General features: G+C 50.2%; 1 protein-coding gene across 1 annotated transcript in view; it reads right to left on the bottom strand.

Moving 5' to 3' along the window:
* Nucleotides 1-612: 612 nt before the first annotated feature.
* The window catches only part of LOC123731800 (condensin complex subunit 3), a gene marked incomplete at its 5' end in the record, with an annotated part of 33,807 nt that continues 15,295 nt past the window's right edge, over nt 613-19,124 (bottom strand). Inside the window, 4 exons of the mRNA XM_045711214.1 lie at nt 613-713; nt 1,400-1,489; nt 1,869-1,992; nt 3,034-3,174. Coding sequence (XP_045567170.1) covers nt 624-713; nt 1,400-1,489; nt 1,869-1,992; nt 3,034-3,174 — 445 coding nt within the window. The remainder of the gene's footprint in view (nt 714-1,399; nt 1,490-1,868; nt 1,993-3,033; nt 3,175-19,124) is intronic.

Below are 19,124 nucleotides of genomic sequence, written 5' to 3'. Positions count from 1 at the left end.
CTGGGTGAGCGGTTTCCTGTTTGACGTCTCAGTGCCAAGCGTTGTGGATTTATTTCAAATAAACAATTTGTTCTTAACTGACTACTTGCCTAGTTAAATTAAAAAGGTCAAATAAATTACAAAAAAAATACTAATAAATATTCCTGGTGTTACTATTGTATTATTATATTGTTTTAAAATGTTGGGCCCCTTAAATCAGCATGTTACTCTACATTTGATTTGATTACCAGGCACCTGACTAATAACATTTTGATTTGATTACCAGGCACCTGACTAATAACATTTTGATTTGATTACCAGGCACCTGACTAATAACATTTTGATTTGATTACCAGGCACCTGACTAATAACATTTTGATTTGATTACCAGGCACCTGACTAATAACATTTTGATTTGATTACCAGACACCTGACTAATAACATTTTGATTTGATTACCAGGCACCTGACTAATAACATTTTGATTTGATTACCAGGCACCTGACTAATAACATTTTGATTTGATTACCAGGCACCTGACTAATAACATTTTGATTTGATTACCAGGCACCTGACTAATAACATTTTGATTTGATTACCAGGCACCTGACTAATAACATTTTGATTTGATTACCAGACACCTGACTAATAACATTTTGATTTGATTACCAGGCACCTGACTAATAACATTTTGATTTGATTAGTCTCTAGGATACAAACCTTCACCTCCGCTAACTGGAAGGAGAGATGAGAGAGGGAAGAGGTAAAGGAGAGAGAGAGATGAGAGAGGGAAGAGGTAAAGGAGAGAGAGAAGAGAGAGGGAAGAGGTAAAGGAGAGAGAGGAGAGAGGGGGAAGAGGTAAAGGAGAGAGGGAAGAGGTAAAGGAGAGAGAGAAGAGAGAGGGAAGAGGTAAAGGAGAGAGAGGAGAGGGAAGAGGTAAAGGAGAGAGAGAGATGAGAGAGGGAAGAGGTAAAGGAGAGAGGGAAGAGGTAAAGGAGAGAGAGAAGAGAGAGGGAAGAGGTAAAGGAGAGAGGGAAGAGGTAAAGGAGAGAGAGGGAAGAGGTAAAGGAGAGAGAGAAGAGAAGAGGTAAAGGAGAGAGGGAAGAGGTAAAGGAGAGAGAGAAGAGAGAGGGAAGAGGTAAAGGAGAGAGAGAAGAGAGAGGGAAGAGGTAAAGGAGAGAGAGAAGAGAGAGGGAAGAGGTAAAGGAGAGAGAAGAGAGAGGGAAGAGGTAAAGGAGAGAGAGAAGAGAAGAGGTAAAGGAGAGAGAGGGAGAGGTAAAGGAGAGAGAGAAGAGAGAGGGAAGAGGTAAAGGAGAGAGAGGGAAGAGGTAAAGGAGAGAGAGGAGAGAGGAGAGGAGAGAGGAGAGAGGAGAGAGGTAAAGGAGAGAGAGGAGAGAGGAGAGATACAGCAGAGTAGGTACCTTAACTTGTTTCCTGCGGTTCTCGTTCTCATCCAGCGGCTGTCTGACGACGACAATGGGCTCACGCACCTCCGAGATCGCCTCCGCCACCTGGCGCGCGCGCGCACACACACACACACACACACACACACACACACACACACACACACACACACACACACACACACACACACACACACACACACACACACACACACAGGTTAACACACAGGTTAATACTTTCAGTACATATTTATCCCTAAATATAAACAGTACCAGCACCCAAAATTAGTACCAGAACTTATTTCAGTCCAAATCAAGCACTGATCAGGGTCTGTGTGTGTGTAGTGTGTGTGTGGTGTGTGTGGTGTGTGTGTGTGTGTGTGTGTGTGTGTGTGTGTGTGTGTGGTGTGTGGTGTGTGTGTAACCTGTGGGGTGTGTGTGGTGTGTGTGGTGTGTGTGTGTGTGTGTGTGTGTGTGTGTAACCTACGGTCTGAATGCGTCTGTGGTCATCAGGTATTAAGGTCAGTAGTTTCTCCGTCAGCAGAGAGACCAGAGAGGGAGGAGTCTGAGGTAGGACCAGCATCTCCTGTAACACAGCGACCACACGCTTCCTACACACACACACACACACACACACACACACACACACACACACAGAGACACACAGAGACACACACACACACACACACACACACACAGAGAGAGAGAGATTTACATGAACACGTTCTGTAACACCATATAAAAGAGAGAACGATAAGCCTGATTGACTTCCTGCGCGACTAGACGCCCTGTCGTTGAATCAACCAATGGCTGTGTACCACGTTATCGACTGAGTCGTGATCTGATACGTTACTAGATCAGATTCACTAGATCCGATTCACTAGATCCGATTCACTAGATCAGATTCACTAGATCAGATTCACTAGATCAGATTCACTAGATCCGATTTATGGTGACGTGGTTAGTTGATGTGGTTAGTTGATGTGTTACTAGGTGATGTGGTTAGTTGATGTGTTACTAGGTGATGTGGTTAGTTGATGTGTTACTAGGCAGGAACTCAACCACTGATGGCTACATGACCTCCCTCAAACACCACCCATCCCTTCCTCCCTCTTCATTGGTATCCAGACAGCCCGTGAGGTGGAAGAGTTGTCGAGAGATGAACTCTTTAGTCATCCCCTCCTCTCACCCATACCCTCCTTCCTCCTCCCCTCCTCCCATCCCCTCCTCCTCCTTCCTCCTCCCCTCCTTCCCCCTCCCCTCCTCCCATCCCCTCCTCCTCCTTCCTCCTCCCCTCCTCTCACCCATCCCCTCCTTCCTCCTCCCCTCCTCTCACCCATACCCTCCTTCCTCCTCCCATCCCTCCTCCCCTCCTTCCTCCTCCCATCCCTTCCTCCTCCTTCCTCCTCCCCTCCCCCACCCATCCCCTCCTTCCTCCTCCCCTCCCCCACCCATCCCCTCCTTCCTCCTCCCCTCCTCTCACCTTCCTCCCTCTTCATTGGTATCCAGACAGCCCGTGAGGTGGATGAGTTGTTGAGAGATGAACTCTTTAGTCAACACCAGCTCCCATCCCATCCCATCCTCTCACCCATCCCCTCCTTCCTCCTCCCCTCCTCTCACCCATCCCCTCCTTCCTCCTCCCCTCCTCTCACCTTCCTCCCTCTTCATTGGTATCCAGACAGCCCGTGAGGTGGATGAGTTGTTGAGAGATGAACTCTTTAGTCATCACCAGCTCCAGCTGAGCAAAGTCTCCTTTCTGTTCTTCAGACAGCGCCGGGACGCACTTCACATACCTGGTATTACACAGTAATAATAGTTATAACACTTCATATACCTGGTATTACACAGTAATAATAGTTATAACACTTCACATACCTGGTATTACACATTAGTTACAACACTTCATATACCTGGTATTACACAGTAATAGTTATAACACTTCATATACCTGGTATTACACAGTAATAATAGTTATAACACACTTCACATACCTGGTATTACACAGTAATAATAGTTATAACACACTTCATATACCTGGTATTACACAGTAATAATAGTTATAACACACTTCACATACCTGGTATTACACAGTAATAATAGTTATAACACTTCATGTACCTGGTATTACACAGTAATAGTTATAACACACTTCATATACCTGGTATTACACATTAATAGTTACAACACTTCATATACCTGGTATTACACATTAACAATAGTTATAACACTTCATATACCTGATATTACACAGTAATAGTTATAACACTTCATATACCTGGTATTACACATTAGTTACAACACTTCATATACCTGGTATTACACATTAACAATAGTTATAACACTTCATATACCTGGTATTACTCAGTAATAGTTATAACACACTTCATATACCTGGTATTACACATTAGTTACAACACTTTTTACAGAGTACAAACTGACTGGCACCCAGGCTACCTTTACGCACCCAGGCTACCTTTACGCCCCCAGGCTACCTTTACGCACCCAGGCTACCTTTACCCCCCCAGGCTACCTTTACGCACCCAGGCTACCTTTACGCACCCAGGCTACCTTTACGCACCCAGGCTACCTTTACGCACCCAGGCTACCTTTACATATCTACATGTTATAAACACTACATGACCAAAAGGTACGGGGACAACTGTTCATCCAACATCTCATTCCAAACGGGCACTGATGTTGGGGCCCTGATGTTGGGGCGATTAGGCCTGGCTCGCAGGAGGCTTTGATGTCGGGGCCCTGATGTTGGGGCGATTAGGCCTGGCTCGCAGGTGGCCCTGATGTCGGGGTGATTAGGCCCTGGCTCGCAGGAGGCCCTGATGTTGGGGCCCTGATGTTGGGGCGATTAGGCCCTGGCTCGCAGGAGGCCCTGATGTTGGGGCCCTGATGTTGGGGCGATTAGGCCCTGGCTCGCAGGTGGCCCTGATGTCGGGGTGATTAGGCCCTGGCTCGTCGGGGCCCTGATGTCGGGGCGATTAGGCCCTGGCTCGCAGGAGGCTTTGATGTCGGGGCCCTGATGTTGGGGCGATTAGGCCCTGGCTCGCAGGAGGCTTTCCAATTCATCCCAAAGGTGTTCGATGGGGTTAAGGTCAGGGCTCTGTGCAGTTAAGTTCTTCCACACCGATGTCTACAAACCATCTCTGTATGGACCTCGCTTTGTCCTCGGGGGAATTGTCACGCTGAAACAGGAAAGGGCCTTCCCAAACTGTTGCCACCAAGTAGGAAGTACAGAATCATCTAGAATGTCATTGTATGCTGTAGCGATAAGATTTCCCTTCACTGGAACTAAGGGGCCCGAACCATGAAAAACCGCCCGAGACCATTATTCCTACTCCACCAAACTTTACAGTTGTCACTAAGCATTCTGGCAGGTAGCTTTCTCTCCTGGCATCCGCCAAACCCAGATTCGTCCAAGATGGTGAAGCGTGAATAAATCACTCCAGAGAACGTGTTTCCACTGCTCCAGAATCCAATGGCGCTTGGCGTTGCACATGGTGATTCTTAGGCTTGTGTGCGGCTGCTCGGCCACGGAAACCCATTTCATGAAGCTCCCAACTAACAGTTCTTGTGCTGGTGTTCCAAACAGCCTCTGGAAGCAACTCGGTAGAAAGTGTTGTAAATGAGGACAGACGATTTTTACGCGCTTCAGCACTCAGTTGTTCCCGTTCTGCGAGCTTGTGTGGCCTACCACTTCGCGGTTGAGCCGTTGTTGCTCCTAGATGTTTCCACTTCACAATAACAGCACTTACAGTTGACCCGGGGGGCAGCTCTAGCAGGGCAGAAATTTGACGAAGTGACTTGTTGGAAAGGTGGCATCCTATGACGGTGCCACGTTGAAAGTCACTGAGCTCTTCAGTACGGGGCCATTCTACTGCCAATGTTTGTCTATGGAGATTGCATGGCTGTGTGCTCGATTTTTTACACCTGTTAGCAACGGGTGTGATTGAAATAGCCAAATCCACCACTACATAGTTAAATATCAGTTATACATGGAATGTACAAAAATACATCAGTTATAACATGGTAATAACACTATTACACTGCCTTCATATACCTGTTATAATATGTTAATGTTGGTATACATCAGTTATAACATGTTAACACTACTAAACTGCCTTCATATACCTGTTATAACATGTTAATGTAGGTATACAGCAGTTATAACATGGTAATAACACTATTACACTGCCTTCATATACCTGTTACAATATGTTAATGTAGGTATACATCAGTTATAACATGTTAACACTACACTGCCTTCATATACCTGTTATAACATGTTAATGTAAGTATACATCAGTTATAACATGGTAATAACACTACTACACTGCCTTCATATACCTGTTATAATATGTTAATGTAGGTATACATCAGTTATAACATGTTAACACTACACTGCCTTCATATACCTGTTATAATATGTTAATAATGTTGGTATACATCAGTTATAACATGGTAATAACACTACTACACTGCCTTCATATACCTGTTATAACATGTTAATAATGTAGGTATACATCAGTTATAACATGGTAATAACACTACTAAACTGCCTTCATATAACCGTTATAATATGTTAATGTAGGTATACATCAGTTATAACATGTTAACACTACTAAACTGCCTTCATATACCTGTTATAACATGTTAATGTTGGTATACATAAGTTATAACATGGTAATAACACTACTACACTGCCTTCATATACCTGTTATAACATGTTAATAATGTAGGTATACATCAGTTATAACATGGTAATAACACTACTACACTGCCTTCATATACCTGTTATAACATGTAAATAATGTAGGTATACATCAGTTATAACATGTTAACACTACACTGCCTTCATATTCCTGTTATAATATGTTAATAATGTTGGAATACATCAGTTATAACATGTTAACACTAAACTGCCTTCATAGACCTGTTATAACATGTTAATGTAGGTATACATCAGTTATAACATGGTAATAACACTACTAAACTGCCTTCATATACCCGTTATAATATGTTAATGTAGGTATACATCAGTTATAACATGTTAACACTACTAAACTGCCTTCATATACCTGTTATAACATGTTAATAATGTAGGTATACATCAGTTATAACATGGTAATAACACTACTACACTGCCTGGACAAACCTAGTAATAAAGCTTCTCTGGTTTGCAGACAGCACTGACAGGCCCTTCACATATCTAGAGAGAACAGACAGGAGACAATGGGACTGTATTCACAAACTGTTACAACTGAGCCTAACATCTCTCTAGTCCACCTCCACGCTTCCAGTCTACTGAGCCTGACATCTCTCTAGTCCACCTCCACGCTTCCAGTCTACTGAGCCTAACATCTCTCTAGTCCACCTCCACGCTTCCAGTCTACTGAGCCTAACATCTCTCTAGTCCACCTCCACGCTTCCATTCTACTGAGCCTAACATCTCTCTAGTCCACCTCCACGCTTCCAGTCTACTGAGCCTGACATCTCTCTAGTCCACCTCCACGCTTCCAGTCTACTGAGCCTAACAACTCTCTAGTGCACCTCCACGCTTCCAGTCTACTGAGCCTAACATCTCTCTAGTCCACCTCCACGCTTCCAGTCTACTGAGCCTGACATCTCTCTAGTCCACCTCCACGCTTCCAGTCTACTGAGCCTGACATCTCTCTAGTCCACCTCCACGCTTCCAGTCTACTGAGCCTAACATCTCTCTAGTCCACCTCCACGCTTCCAGTCTACTGAGCCTAACATCTCTCTAGTCCACCTCCACGCTTCCAGTCTACTGAGCCTAACATCTCTCTAGTCCACCTCCACGCTTCCAGTCTACTGAGCCTAACATCTCTCTAGTCCACCTCCACGCTTCCAGTCTACTGAGCCTAACATCTCTCTAGTCCACCTCCACGCTTCCAGTCTACTGAGCCTAACATCTCTCTAGTCCACCTCCACGCTTCCAGTCTACTGAGCCTAACATCTCTCTAGTCCACCTCCACGCTTCCAGTCTACTGAGCCTAACATCTCTCTAGTCCACCTCCACGCTTCCAGTCTACTGAGCCTGACATCTCTCTAGTCCACCTCCACGCTTCCAGTCTACTGAGCCTAACATCTCTCTAGTCCACCTCCACGCTTCCAGTCTACTGAGCCTAACATCTCTCTAGTCCACCTCCACGCTTCCAGTCTACTGAGCCTAACATCTCTCTAGTCCACCTCCACGCTCCCAGTCTACTGAGCCTGACATCTCTCTAGTCCACCTCCACGCTTCCAGTCTACTGAGCCTGACATCTCTCTAGTCCACCTCCACGCTTCCAGTCTACTGAGCCTAACATCTCTCTAGTCCACCTCCACGCTTCCAGTCTACTGAGCCTAACATCTCTCTAGTCCACCTCCACGCTTCCAGTCTACTGAGCCTGACATCTCTGTAGTCCACCTCCACGCTTCCAGTCTACTGAGCCTAACATCTCTCTAGTCCACCTCCACGCTTCCAGTCTACTGAGCCTGACATCTCTCTAGTCCACCTCCACGCTTCCAGTCTACTGAGCCTAACATCTCTCTAGTCCACCTCCACGCTTCCAGTCTACTGAGCCTAACATCTCTCTAGTCCACCTCCACGCTTCCAGTCTACTGAGCCTAACATCTCTCTAGTCCACCTCCACGCTTCCAGTCTACTGAGCCTAACATCTCTCTAGTCCACCTCCACGCTTCCAGTCTACTGAGCCTAACATCTCTCTAGTCCACCTCCACGCTTCCAGTCTACTGAGCCTAACATCTCTCTAGTCCACCTCCACGCTTCCAGTCTACTGAGCCTAACATCTCTCTAGTCCACCTCCACGCTTCCATTCTACTGAGCCTAACATCTCTCTAGTCCACCTCCACGCTTCCAGTCTACTGAGCCTAACATCTCTCTAGTCCACCTCCACGCTTCCAGTCTACTGAGCCTGACATCTCTCTAGTCCACCTCCACGCTTCCAGTCTACTGAGCCTAACATCTCTCTAGTCCACCTCCACGCTTCCAGTCTACTGAGCCTAACATCTCTCTAGTCCACCTCCACGCTTCCAGTCTACTGAGCCTAACATCTCTCTAGTCCACCTCCACGCTTCCAGTCTACTGAGCCTGACATCTCTCTAGTCCACCTCCACGCTTCCAGTCTACTGAGCCTGACATCTCTCTAGTCCACCTCCACGCTTCCAGTCTACTGAGCCTGACATCTCTCTAGTCCACCTCCACGCTTCCAGTCTACTGAGCCTGACATCTCTCTAGTCCACCTCCATGCTTCCAGTCTACTGAGTCTGACATCTCTCTAGTGCACCTCCACGCTTCCAGTCTACTGAGCCTGACATCTCTCTAGTCCACCTCCACGCTTCCAGTCTACTGAGCCTGACATCTCTCAAGTCCACCTCCACGCTTCCAGTCTACTGAGCCTAACATCTCTCTAGTCCACCGCCACGCTTCCAGTCTACTGAGCCTAACATCTCTCTAGTCCACCTCCACGCTTCCAGTCTACTGAGCCTAACATCTCTCTAGTCCACCTCCACGCTTCCAGTCTACTGAGCCTAACATCTCTCTAGTCCACCTCCACGCTTCCAGTCTACTGAGCCTAACATCTCGCTAGTCCACCTCCACGCTTCCATTCTACTGAGCCTGACATCTCTCTAGTCCACCTCCACGCTTCCAGTCTACTGAGCCTAACATCTCTCTAGTCCACCTCCACGCTTCCAGTCTACTGAGCCTAACATCTCTCTAGTCCACCTCCACGCTTCCAGTCTACTGAGCCTAACATCTCTCTAGTCCACCTCCACGCTTCCATTCTACTGAGCCTAACATCTCTCTAGTCCACCTCCACGCTTCCAGTCTACTGAGCCTAACATCTCTCTAGTCCACCTCCACGCTTCCAGTCTACTGAGCCTGACATCTCTCTAGTCCACCTCCACGCTTCCAGTCTACTGAGCCTGACATCTCTCTAGTCCACCTCCACGCTTCCAGTCTACTGAGCGTAACATCTCTCTAGTCCACCTCCACGCTTCCAGTCTACTGAGCCTAACATCTCTCTAGTCCACCTCCACGCTTCCATTCTACTGAGCCTAACATCTCTCTGGTCCACCTCCACGCTTCCAGTCTACTGAGCCTAACATCTCTCTGGTCCACCTCCACGCTTCCAGTCTACTGAGCCTGACATCTCTCTAGTCCACCTCCACGCTTCCAGTCTACTGAGCCTAACATCTCTCTAGTCCACCTCCACGCTTCCAGTCTACTGAGCCTAACATCTCTCTAGTCCACCTCCACGCTCCCAGTCTACTGAGCCTAACATCTCTCTAGTCCACCTCCACGCTCCCAGTCTACTGAGCCTGACATCTCTCTAGTCCACCTCCACGCTTCCAGTCTACTGAGCCTGACATCTCTCTAGTCCACCTCCACGCTTCCAGTCTACTGAGCCTAACATCTCTCTAGTGCACCTCCACGCTTCCAGTCTACTGAGCCTAACATCTCTCTAGTCCACCTCCACGCTTCCAGTCTACTGAGCCTAACATCTCTCTAGTCCACCTCCACGCTTCCAGTCTACTGAGCCTAACATCTCTCTAGTCCACCTCCACGCTTCCAGTCTACTGAGCCTGACATCTCTCTAGTCCACCTCCACGCTTCCAGTCTACTGAGCCTAACATCTCTCTAGTCCACCTCCACGCTTCCAGTCTACTGAGCCTAACATCTCTCTAGTCCACCTCCACGCTTCCAGTCTACTGAGCCTAACATCTCTCTAGTCCACCTCCACGCTTCCAGTCTACTGAGCCTGACATCTCTCTAGTCCACCTCCACGCTTCCAGTCTACTGAGCCTAACATCTCTCTAGTCCACCTCCACGCTTCCAGTCTACTGAGCCTAACATGTCTCTAGTCCACCTCCACGCTTCCAGTCTACTGAGCCTAACATCTCTCTAGTCCACCTCCACGCTTCCAGTCTACTGAGCCTGACATCTCTCTAGTCCACCTCCACGCTTCCAGTCTACTGAGCCTAACATCTCTCTAGTCCACCTCCACGCTTCCAGTCTACTGAGCCTAACATCTCTCTAGTCCACCTCCACGCTTCCAGTCTACTGAGCCTAACATCTCTCTAGTCCACCTCCACGCTTCCAGTCTACTGAGCCTGACATCTCTCTAGTCCACCTCCACGCTTCCAGTCTACTGAGCCTGACATCTCTCTAGTCCACCTCCACGCTTCCAGTCTACTGAGCCTGACATCTCTCTAGTCCACCTCCACGCTTCCAGTCTACTGAGCCTGACATCTCTCTAGTCCACCTCCACGCTTCCAGTCTACTGAGCCTGACATCTCTCTAGTCCACCTCCACGCTTCCAGTCTACTGAGTCTGACATCTCTCTAGTGCACCTCCACGCTTCCAGTCTACTGAGCCTGACATCTCTCTAGTCCACCTCCACGCTTCCAGTCTACTGAGCCTGACATCTCTCAAGTCCACCTCCACGCTTCCAGTCTACTGAGCCTAACATCTCTCTAGTCCACCTCCACGCTTCCAGTCTACTGAGCCTAACATCTCTCTAGTCCACCGCCACGCTTCCAGTCTACTGAGCCTAACATCTCTCTAGTCCACCTCCACGCTTCCAGTCTACTGAGCCTAACATCTCTCTAGTCCACCTCCACGCTTCCAGTCTACTGAGCCTAACATCTCTCTAGTCCACCTCCACGCTTCCAGTCTACTGAGCCTAACATCTCTCTAGTCCACCTCCACGCTTCCATTCTACTGAGCCTGACATCTCTCTAGTCCACCTCCACGCTTCCAGTCTACTGAGCCTAACATCTCTCTAGTCCACCTCCACGCTTCCAGTCTACTGAGCCTAACATCTCTCTAGTCCACCTCCACGCTTCCAGTCTACTGAGCCTAACATCTCTCTAGTCCACCTCCACGCTTCCATTCTACTGAGCCTAACATCTCTCTAGTCCACCTCCACGCTTCCAGTCTACTGAGCCTAACATCTCTCTAGTCCACCTCCACGCTTCCAGTCTACTGAGCCTGACATCTCTCTAGTCCACCTCCACGCTTCCAGTCTACTGAGCCTGACATCTCTCTAGTCAACCTCCACGCTTCCAGTCTACTGAGCGTAACATCTCTCTAGTCCACCTCCACGCTTCCAGTCTACTGAGCCTAACATCTCTCTAGTCCACCTCCACGCTTCCATTCTACTGAGCCTAACATCTCTCTGGTCCACCTCCACGCTTCCAGTCTACTGAGCCTAACATCTCTCTAGTCCACCTCCACGCTTCCAGTCTACTGAGCCTGACATCTCTCTAGTCCACCTCCACGCTTCCAGTCTACTGAGCCTAACATCTCTCTAGTCCACCTCCACGCTTCCAGTCTACTGAGCCTAACATCTCTCTAGTCCACCTCCACGCTCCCAGTCTACTGAGCCTAACATCTCTCTAGTCCACCTCCACGCTCCCAGTCTACTGAGCCTGACATCTCTCTAGTCCACCTCCACGCTTCCAGTCTACTGAGCCTGACATCTCTCTAGTCCACCTCCACGCTTCCAGTCTACTGAGCCTAACATCTCTCTAGTGCACCTCCACGCTTCCAGTCTACTGAGCCTAACATCTCTCTAGTCCACCTCCACGCTTCCAGTCTACTGAGCCTAACATCTCTCTAGTCCACCTCCACGCTTCCAGTCTACTGAGCCTAACATCTCTCTAGTCCACCTCCACGCTTCCAGTCTACTGAGCCTGACATCTCTCTAGTCCACCTCCACGCTTCCAGTCTACTGAGCCTAACATCTCTCTAGTCCACCTCCACGCTTCCAGTCTACTGAGCCTAACATCTCTCTAGTCCACCTCCACGCTTCCAGTCTACTGAGCCTAACATCTCTCTAGTCCACCTCCACGCTTCCAGTCTACTGAGCCTGACATCTCTCTAGTCCACCTCCACGCTTCCAGTCTACTGAGCCTAACATCTCTCTAGTCCACCTCCACGCTTCCAGTCTACTGAGCCTAACATGTCTCTAGTCCACCTCCACGCTTCCAGTCTACTGAGCCTAACATCTCTCTAGTCCACCTCCACGCTTCCAGTCTACTGAGCCTGACATCTCTCTAGTCCACCTCCACGCTTCCAGTCTACTGAGCCTAACATCTCTTTAGTCCACCTCCACGCTTCCAGTCTACTGAGCCTGACATCTCTCTAGTCCACCTCCAAGCTTCCAGTCTACTGAGCCTGACATCTCTCTAGTCCACCTCCACGCTTCCAGCCTACTGAGCCTGACATCTCTCTAGTCCACCTCCACGCTTCCAGTCTACTGAGCCTAACATCTCTCTAGTCCACCTCCACGCTTCCAGTCTACTGAGCCTGACATCTCTCTAGTCCACCTCCACGCTTCCAGTCTACTGAGCCTGACATCTCTCTAGTCCACCTCCACGCTTCCAGTCTACTGAGCCTGACATCTCTCAAGTCCACCTCCACGCTTCCAGTCTACTGAGCCTAACATCTCTCTAGTCCACCTCCACGCTTCCAGTCTACTGAGCCTAACATCTCTCTAGTCCACCTCCACGCTTCCAGTCTACTGAGCCTAACATCTCTCTAGTCCACCTCCACGCTTCCAGTCTACTGAGCCTAACATCTCTCTAGTCCACCTCCACGCTTCCAGTCTACTGAGCCTAACATCTCTCTAGTCCACCTCCACGCTTCCAGTCTACTGAGCCTAACATCTCTCTAGTCCACCTCCACGCTTCCAGTCTACTGAGCCTAACATCTCTCTAGTCCACCTCCACGCTTCCAGTCTACTGAGCCTAACATCTCTCTAGTCCACCTCCACGCTTCCAGTCTACTGAGCCTAACATCTCTCTCTAGTCCACCTCCACGCTTCCAGTCTACTGAGCCTGACATCTCTCTAGTCCACCTCCACGCTTCCAGTCTACTGAGCCTAACATCTCTCTAGTCCACCTCCACGCTTCCAGTCTACTGAGCCTGACATCTCTCTAGTCCACCTCCACGCTCCCAGCCTACTGAGCCTGACATCTCTCTAGTCCACCTCCACGCTTCCAGTCTACTGAGCCTGACATCTCTCTAGTCCACCTCCACGCTTCCAGTCTACTGAGCCTGACATCTCTCTAGTCCACCTCCACGCTTCCAGTCTACTGAGCCTGACATCTCTCTAATCCACCTCCACGCTTCCAGTCTACCGAGCCTAACATCTCTCTAGTCCACCTCCACGCTTCCAGTCTACCGAGCCTAACATCTCTCTAGTCCACCTCCACGCTTCCAGTCTACCGAGCCTAACATCTCTCTAGTCCACCTCCACGCTTCCAGTCTACCGAGCCTAACATCTCTCTAGTCCACCTCCACGCTTCCAGTCTACCGAGCCTAACATCTCTCTAGTCCACCTCCACGCTTCCAGTCTACCGAGCCTAACATCTCTCTAGTCCACCTCCACGCTTCCAGTCTACCGAGCCTGACATCTCTCTAGTCCACCTCCACGCTTCCAGTCTACTGAGCCTGACATCTCTCTAGTCCACCTCCACGCTTCCAGTCTACTGAGCCTAACATCTCTCTAGTCCACCTCCACGCTTCCAGTCTACTGAGCCTAACATCTCTCTAGTCCACCTCCACGCTTCCAGTCTACTGAGCCTGACATCTCTCTAGTCCACCTCCACGCTTCCAGTCTACTGAGCCTGACATCTCTCTAGTCCACCTACACGCTTCCAGTCTACTGAGCCTGACATCTCTCTAGTCCACCTCCACGCTTCCAGTCTACTGAGCCTAACATCTCTCTAGTCCACCTCCACGCTTCCAGTCTACTGAGCCTAACATCTCTCTAGTCCACCTCCACGCTTCCAGTCTACTGAGCCTGACATCTCTCTAGTCCACCTCCACGCTTCCAGTCTACTGAGCCTGACATCTCTCTAGTCCACCTCCACGCTTCCAGTCTACTGAGCCTGACATCTCTCTAGTCCACCTCCACGCTTCCAGTCTACCGAGCCTGACATCTCTCTAGTCCACCTCCACGCTTCCAGTCTACCGAGCCTAACATCTCTCTAGTCCACCTCCACGCTTCCAGTCTACCGAGCCTAACATCTCTCTAGTCCACCTCCACGCTTCCAGTCTACTGAGCCTAACATCTCTCTAGTCCACCTCCACGCTTCCAGTCTACTGAGCCTGACATCTCTCTAGTCCACCTCCACGCTTCCAGTCTACTGAGCCTAACATCTCTCTAGTCCACCTCCACGCTTCCAGTCTACTGAGCCTGACATCTCTCTAGTCCACCTCCAAGCTTCCAGTCTACTGAGCCTGACATCTCTCTAGTCCACCTCCACGCTTCCAGCCTACTGAGCCTGACATCTCTCTAGTCCACCTCCACGCTTCCAGTCTACTGAGCCTGACATCTCTCTAGTCCACCTCCACGCTTCCAGTCTACTGAGCCTGACATCTCTCTAGTCCACCTACACGCTTCCAGTCTACTGAGCCTGACATCTCTCTAGTCCACCTCCACGCTTCCAGTCTACTGAGCCTAACATCTCTCTAGTCCACCTCCACGCTTCCAGTCTACTGAGCCTAACATCTCTCTAGTCCACCTCCACGCTTCCAGTCTACTGAGCCTGACATCTCTCTAGTCCACCTCCACGCTTCCAGTCTACTGAGCCTGACATCTCTCTAGTCCACCTCCACGCTTCCAGTCTACTGAGCCTGACATCTCTCTAGTCCACCTCCACGCTTCCAGTCTACCGAGCCTGACATCTCTCTAGTCCACCTCCACGCTTCCAGTCTACCGAGCCTAACATCTCTCTAGTCCACCTCCACGCTTCCAGTCTACCGAGCCTAACATCTCTCTAGTCCACCTCCACGCTTCCAGTCTACTGAGCCTAACATCTCTCTAGTCCACCTCCACGCTTCCAGTCTACTGAGCCTGACATCTCTCTAGTCCACCTCCACGCTTCCAGTCTACTGAGCCTAACATCTCTCTAGTCCACCTCCACGCTTCCAGTCTACTGAGCCTGACATCTCTCTAGTCCACCTCCAAGCTTCCAGTCTACTGAGCCTGACATCTCTCTAGTCCACCTCCACGCTTCCAGCCTACTGAGCCTGACATCTCTCTAGTCCACCTCCACGCTTCCAGTCTACTGAGCCTAACATCTCTCTAGTCCACCTCCACGCTTCCAGTCTACTGAGCCTGACATCTCTCTAGTCCACCTCCACGCTTCCAGTCTACTGAGCCTGACATCTCTCAAGTCCACCTCCACGCTTCCAGTCTACTGAGCCTAACATCTCTCTAATCCACCTCCACGCTTCCAGTCTACTGAGCCTAACATCTCTCTAGTCCACCTCCACGCTTCCAGTCTACTGAGCCTAACATCTCTCTAGTCCACCTCCACGCTTCCAGTCTACTGAGCCTAACATCTCTCTAGTCCACCTCCACGCTTCCAGTCTACTGAGCCTAACATCTCTCTAGTCCACCTCCACGCTTCCAGTCTACTGAGCCTAACATCTCTCTAGTCCACCTCCACGCTTCCAGTCTACTGAGCCTAACATCTCTCTAGTCCACCTCCACGCTTCCAGTCTACTGAGCCTAACATCTCTCTCTAGTCCACCTCCACGCTTCCAGTCTACTGAGCCTGACATCTCTCTAGTCCACCTCCACGATTCCAGTCTACTGAGCCTAACATCTCTCTAGTCCACCTCCACGCTTCCAGTCTACTGAGCCTAACATCTCTCTAGTCCACCTCCACGCTTCCAGTCTACTGAGCCTAACATCTCTCTAGTCCACCTCCACGCTTCCAGTCTACTGAGCCTAACATCTCTCTCTAGTCCACCTCCACGCTTCCAGTCTACTGAGCCTAACATCTCTCTAGTCCACCTCCACGCTCCCAGTCTACTGAGCCTGACATCTCTCTAGTCCACCTCCACGCTCCCAGCCTACTGAGCCTGACATCTCTCTAGTCCACCTCCACGCTTCCAGTCTACTGAGCCTGACATCTCTCTAGTCCACCTCCACGCTTCCAGTCTACTGAGCCTGACATCTCTCTAGTCCACCTCCACGCTTCCAGTCTACTGAGCCTGACATCTCTCTAGTCCACCTCCACGCTTCCAGTCTACTGAGCCTAACATCTCTCTAGTCCACCTCCACGCTTCCAGTCTACTGAGCCTAACATCTCTCTAGTCCACCTCCACGCTTCCAGTCTACTGAGCCTAACATCTCTCTAGTCCACCTCCACGCTTCCAGTCTACCGAGCCTAACATCTCTCTCTAGTCCACCTCCACGCTTCCAGTCTACCGAGCCTAACATCTCTCTAGTCCACCTCCACGCTTCCAGTCTACCGAGCCTAACATCTCTCTAGTCCACCTCCACGCTTCCAGTCTACCGAGCCTAACATCTCTCTAGTCCACCTCCACGCTTCCAGTCTACTGAGCCTAACATCTCTCTAGTCCACCTCCACGCTTCCAGTCTACTGAGCCTGACATCTCTCTAGTCCACCTCCACGCTTCCAGTCTACTGAGCCTGACATCTCTCTAGTCCACCTCCACGCTTCCAGTCTACTGAGCCTAACATCTCTCTAGTCCACCTCCACGCTTCCAGTCTACTGAGCCTAACATCTCTCTAGTCCACCTCCACGCTTCCAGTCTACTGAGCCTGACATCTCTCTAGTCCACCTCCACGCTTCCAGTCTACTGAGCCTGACATCTCTCTAGTCCACCTCCACGCTTCCAGTCTACTGAGCCTGACATCTCTCTAGTCCACCTCCACGCTTCCAGTCTACGGAGCCTAACATCTCTCTAGTCCACCTCCACGCTTCCAGTCTACCGAGCCTAACATCTCTCTAGTCCACCTCCACGCTTCCAGTCTACTGAGCCTAACATCTCTCTAGTCCACCTCCACGCTTCCAGTCTACTGAGCCTAACATCTCTCTAGTCCACCTCCACGCTTCCAGTCTACTGAGCCTGACATCTCTCTAGTCCACCTCCACGCTTCCAGTCTACTGAGCCTGACATCTCTCTAGTCCACCTCCACGCTTCCAGTCTACTGAGCCTAACATCTCTCTAGTCCACCTCCACGCTTCCAGTCTACTGAGCCTGACATCTCTCTAGTCCACCTCCACGCTTCCAGTCTACCGAGCCTAACATCTCTCTAGTCCACCTCCACGCTTCCAGTCTACCGAGCCTAACATCTCTCTAGTCCACCTCCACGCTTCCAGTCTACTGAGCCTAACATCTCTCTAGTCCACCTCCACGCTTCCAGTCTACTGAGCCTAACATCTCTCTAGTCCACCTCCACACTTCCAGTCTACTGAGCCTGACATCTCTCTAGTCCACCTCCACGCTTCCAGTCTACTGAGCCTAACATCTCTCTAGTCCACCTCCACGCTTCCAGTCTACTGAGCCTAACATCTCTCTAGTCCACCTCCACGCTTCCAGTCTCGATATCACTGGGACTGGTCTTTAAAATACTGGTCCTATAGACCGATGATGGACTTTGAGTCAGGACTTTGAGTCAGTCCTGGAGTACCCCCCCCCCAACCCAGGAGAGGGTTGGGAAAGTTGACATGTGATGTGTTGTATGGGATGTAGTTGTAGTCTTACCCGTAGTCAGGGTGATGTAGTGGGGGTCTTACCCGTAGTCAGGGCGATGTAGTGGGGGTCTTACCCGTAGTCAGGGCGATGTAGTGGGGGTCTTACCCGTAGTCGGGGTGATGTATGGGATGTAGTGGGGGTCCTACCCGTAGTCAGGGCGATGTAGTGGGGGTCTTACCCGTAGTCAGTGTGATGTATGGGATGTAGTGGTTGTCTTACCCGTAGTCAGGGTGATGTAGTGGGGGTCTTACCCGTAGTCAGGGTGTTGTATGGGATGTAGTGGGGGTCTTACCCGTAGTCAGGGCGATGTAGTGGGGGTCTTACCCGTAGTCAGGGCGATGTAGTGGGGGTCTTACCCGTAGTCGGGTTGATGTATGGGATGTAGTGGGGGTCTTACCCGTAGTCAGGGTGATGTAGTGGGGGTCTTACCCGTAGTCAGGGTGATGTATGGGATGTAGTGGGGGTCTTACCCGTAGTCAGGGGATGTAGTGGGGGTCTTACCCGTAGTCAGGGCGATGTATGGGATGTAGTGGGGGTCTTACCCGTAGTCAGGGGATGTAGTGGGGGTCTTACCCGTAGTCAGGGCGATGTATGGGATGTAGTGGGGGTCTTACCCGTAGTCAGGGGGATGTAGTGGGGGTCTTACCCGTAGTCAGGGCGATGTATGGGATGTAGTGGGGGTCTTACCCGTAGTCAGGGTGATGTAGTGGGGGTCTTACCCGTAGTCAGGGCGATGTATGGGATGTAGTGGGGGTCTTACCCGTAGTCAGGGTGATGTAGTGGTGGTCTTACCCGTAGTCAGGGTGATGTATGGGATGTAGTGGGGGTCTTACCCGTAGTCAGGGGGATGTAGTGGGGGTCTTACCCGTAGTCAGGGGGATGTAGTGGGGGTCTTACCCGTAGTCAGGGTGATGTAGTGGGGGTCTTACCCGTAGTCAGGGTGATGTGTGGGATGTAGTGGGGGTCTTACCCGTAGTCAGGGCGATGTATGGGATGTAGTGGGGGTCTTACCCGTAGTCAGGGCGATGTATGGGATGTAGTGGGGGTCTTACCCGTAGTCAGGGTGATGTGTGGGATGTAGTGGGGGTCTTACCCGTAGTCAGGGTGATGTAGTGGGGGTCTTACCCGTAGTCAGGGCGATGTATGGGATGTAGTGGGGGTCTTACCCGTAGTCAGGGT

This window comes from Salmo salar, unplaced genomic scaffold (assembly GCF_905237065.1).
Source record: "Salmo salar unplaced genomic scaffold, Ssal_v3.1, whole genome shotgun sequence".
NCBI lineage: Eukaryota > Metazoa > Chordata > Actinopteri > Salmoniformes > Salmonidae > Salmo > Salmo salar.
The sequence above is the reverse complement of the archived record's forward strand: the minus strand, read 5'-3'. Positions and strand labels throughout refer to the sequence as shown.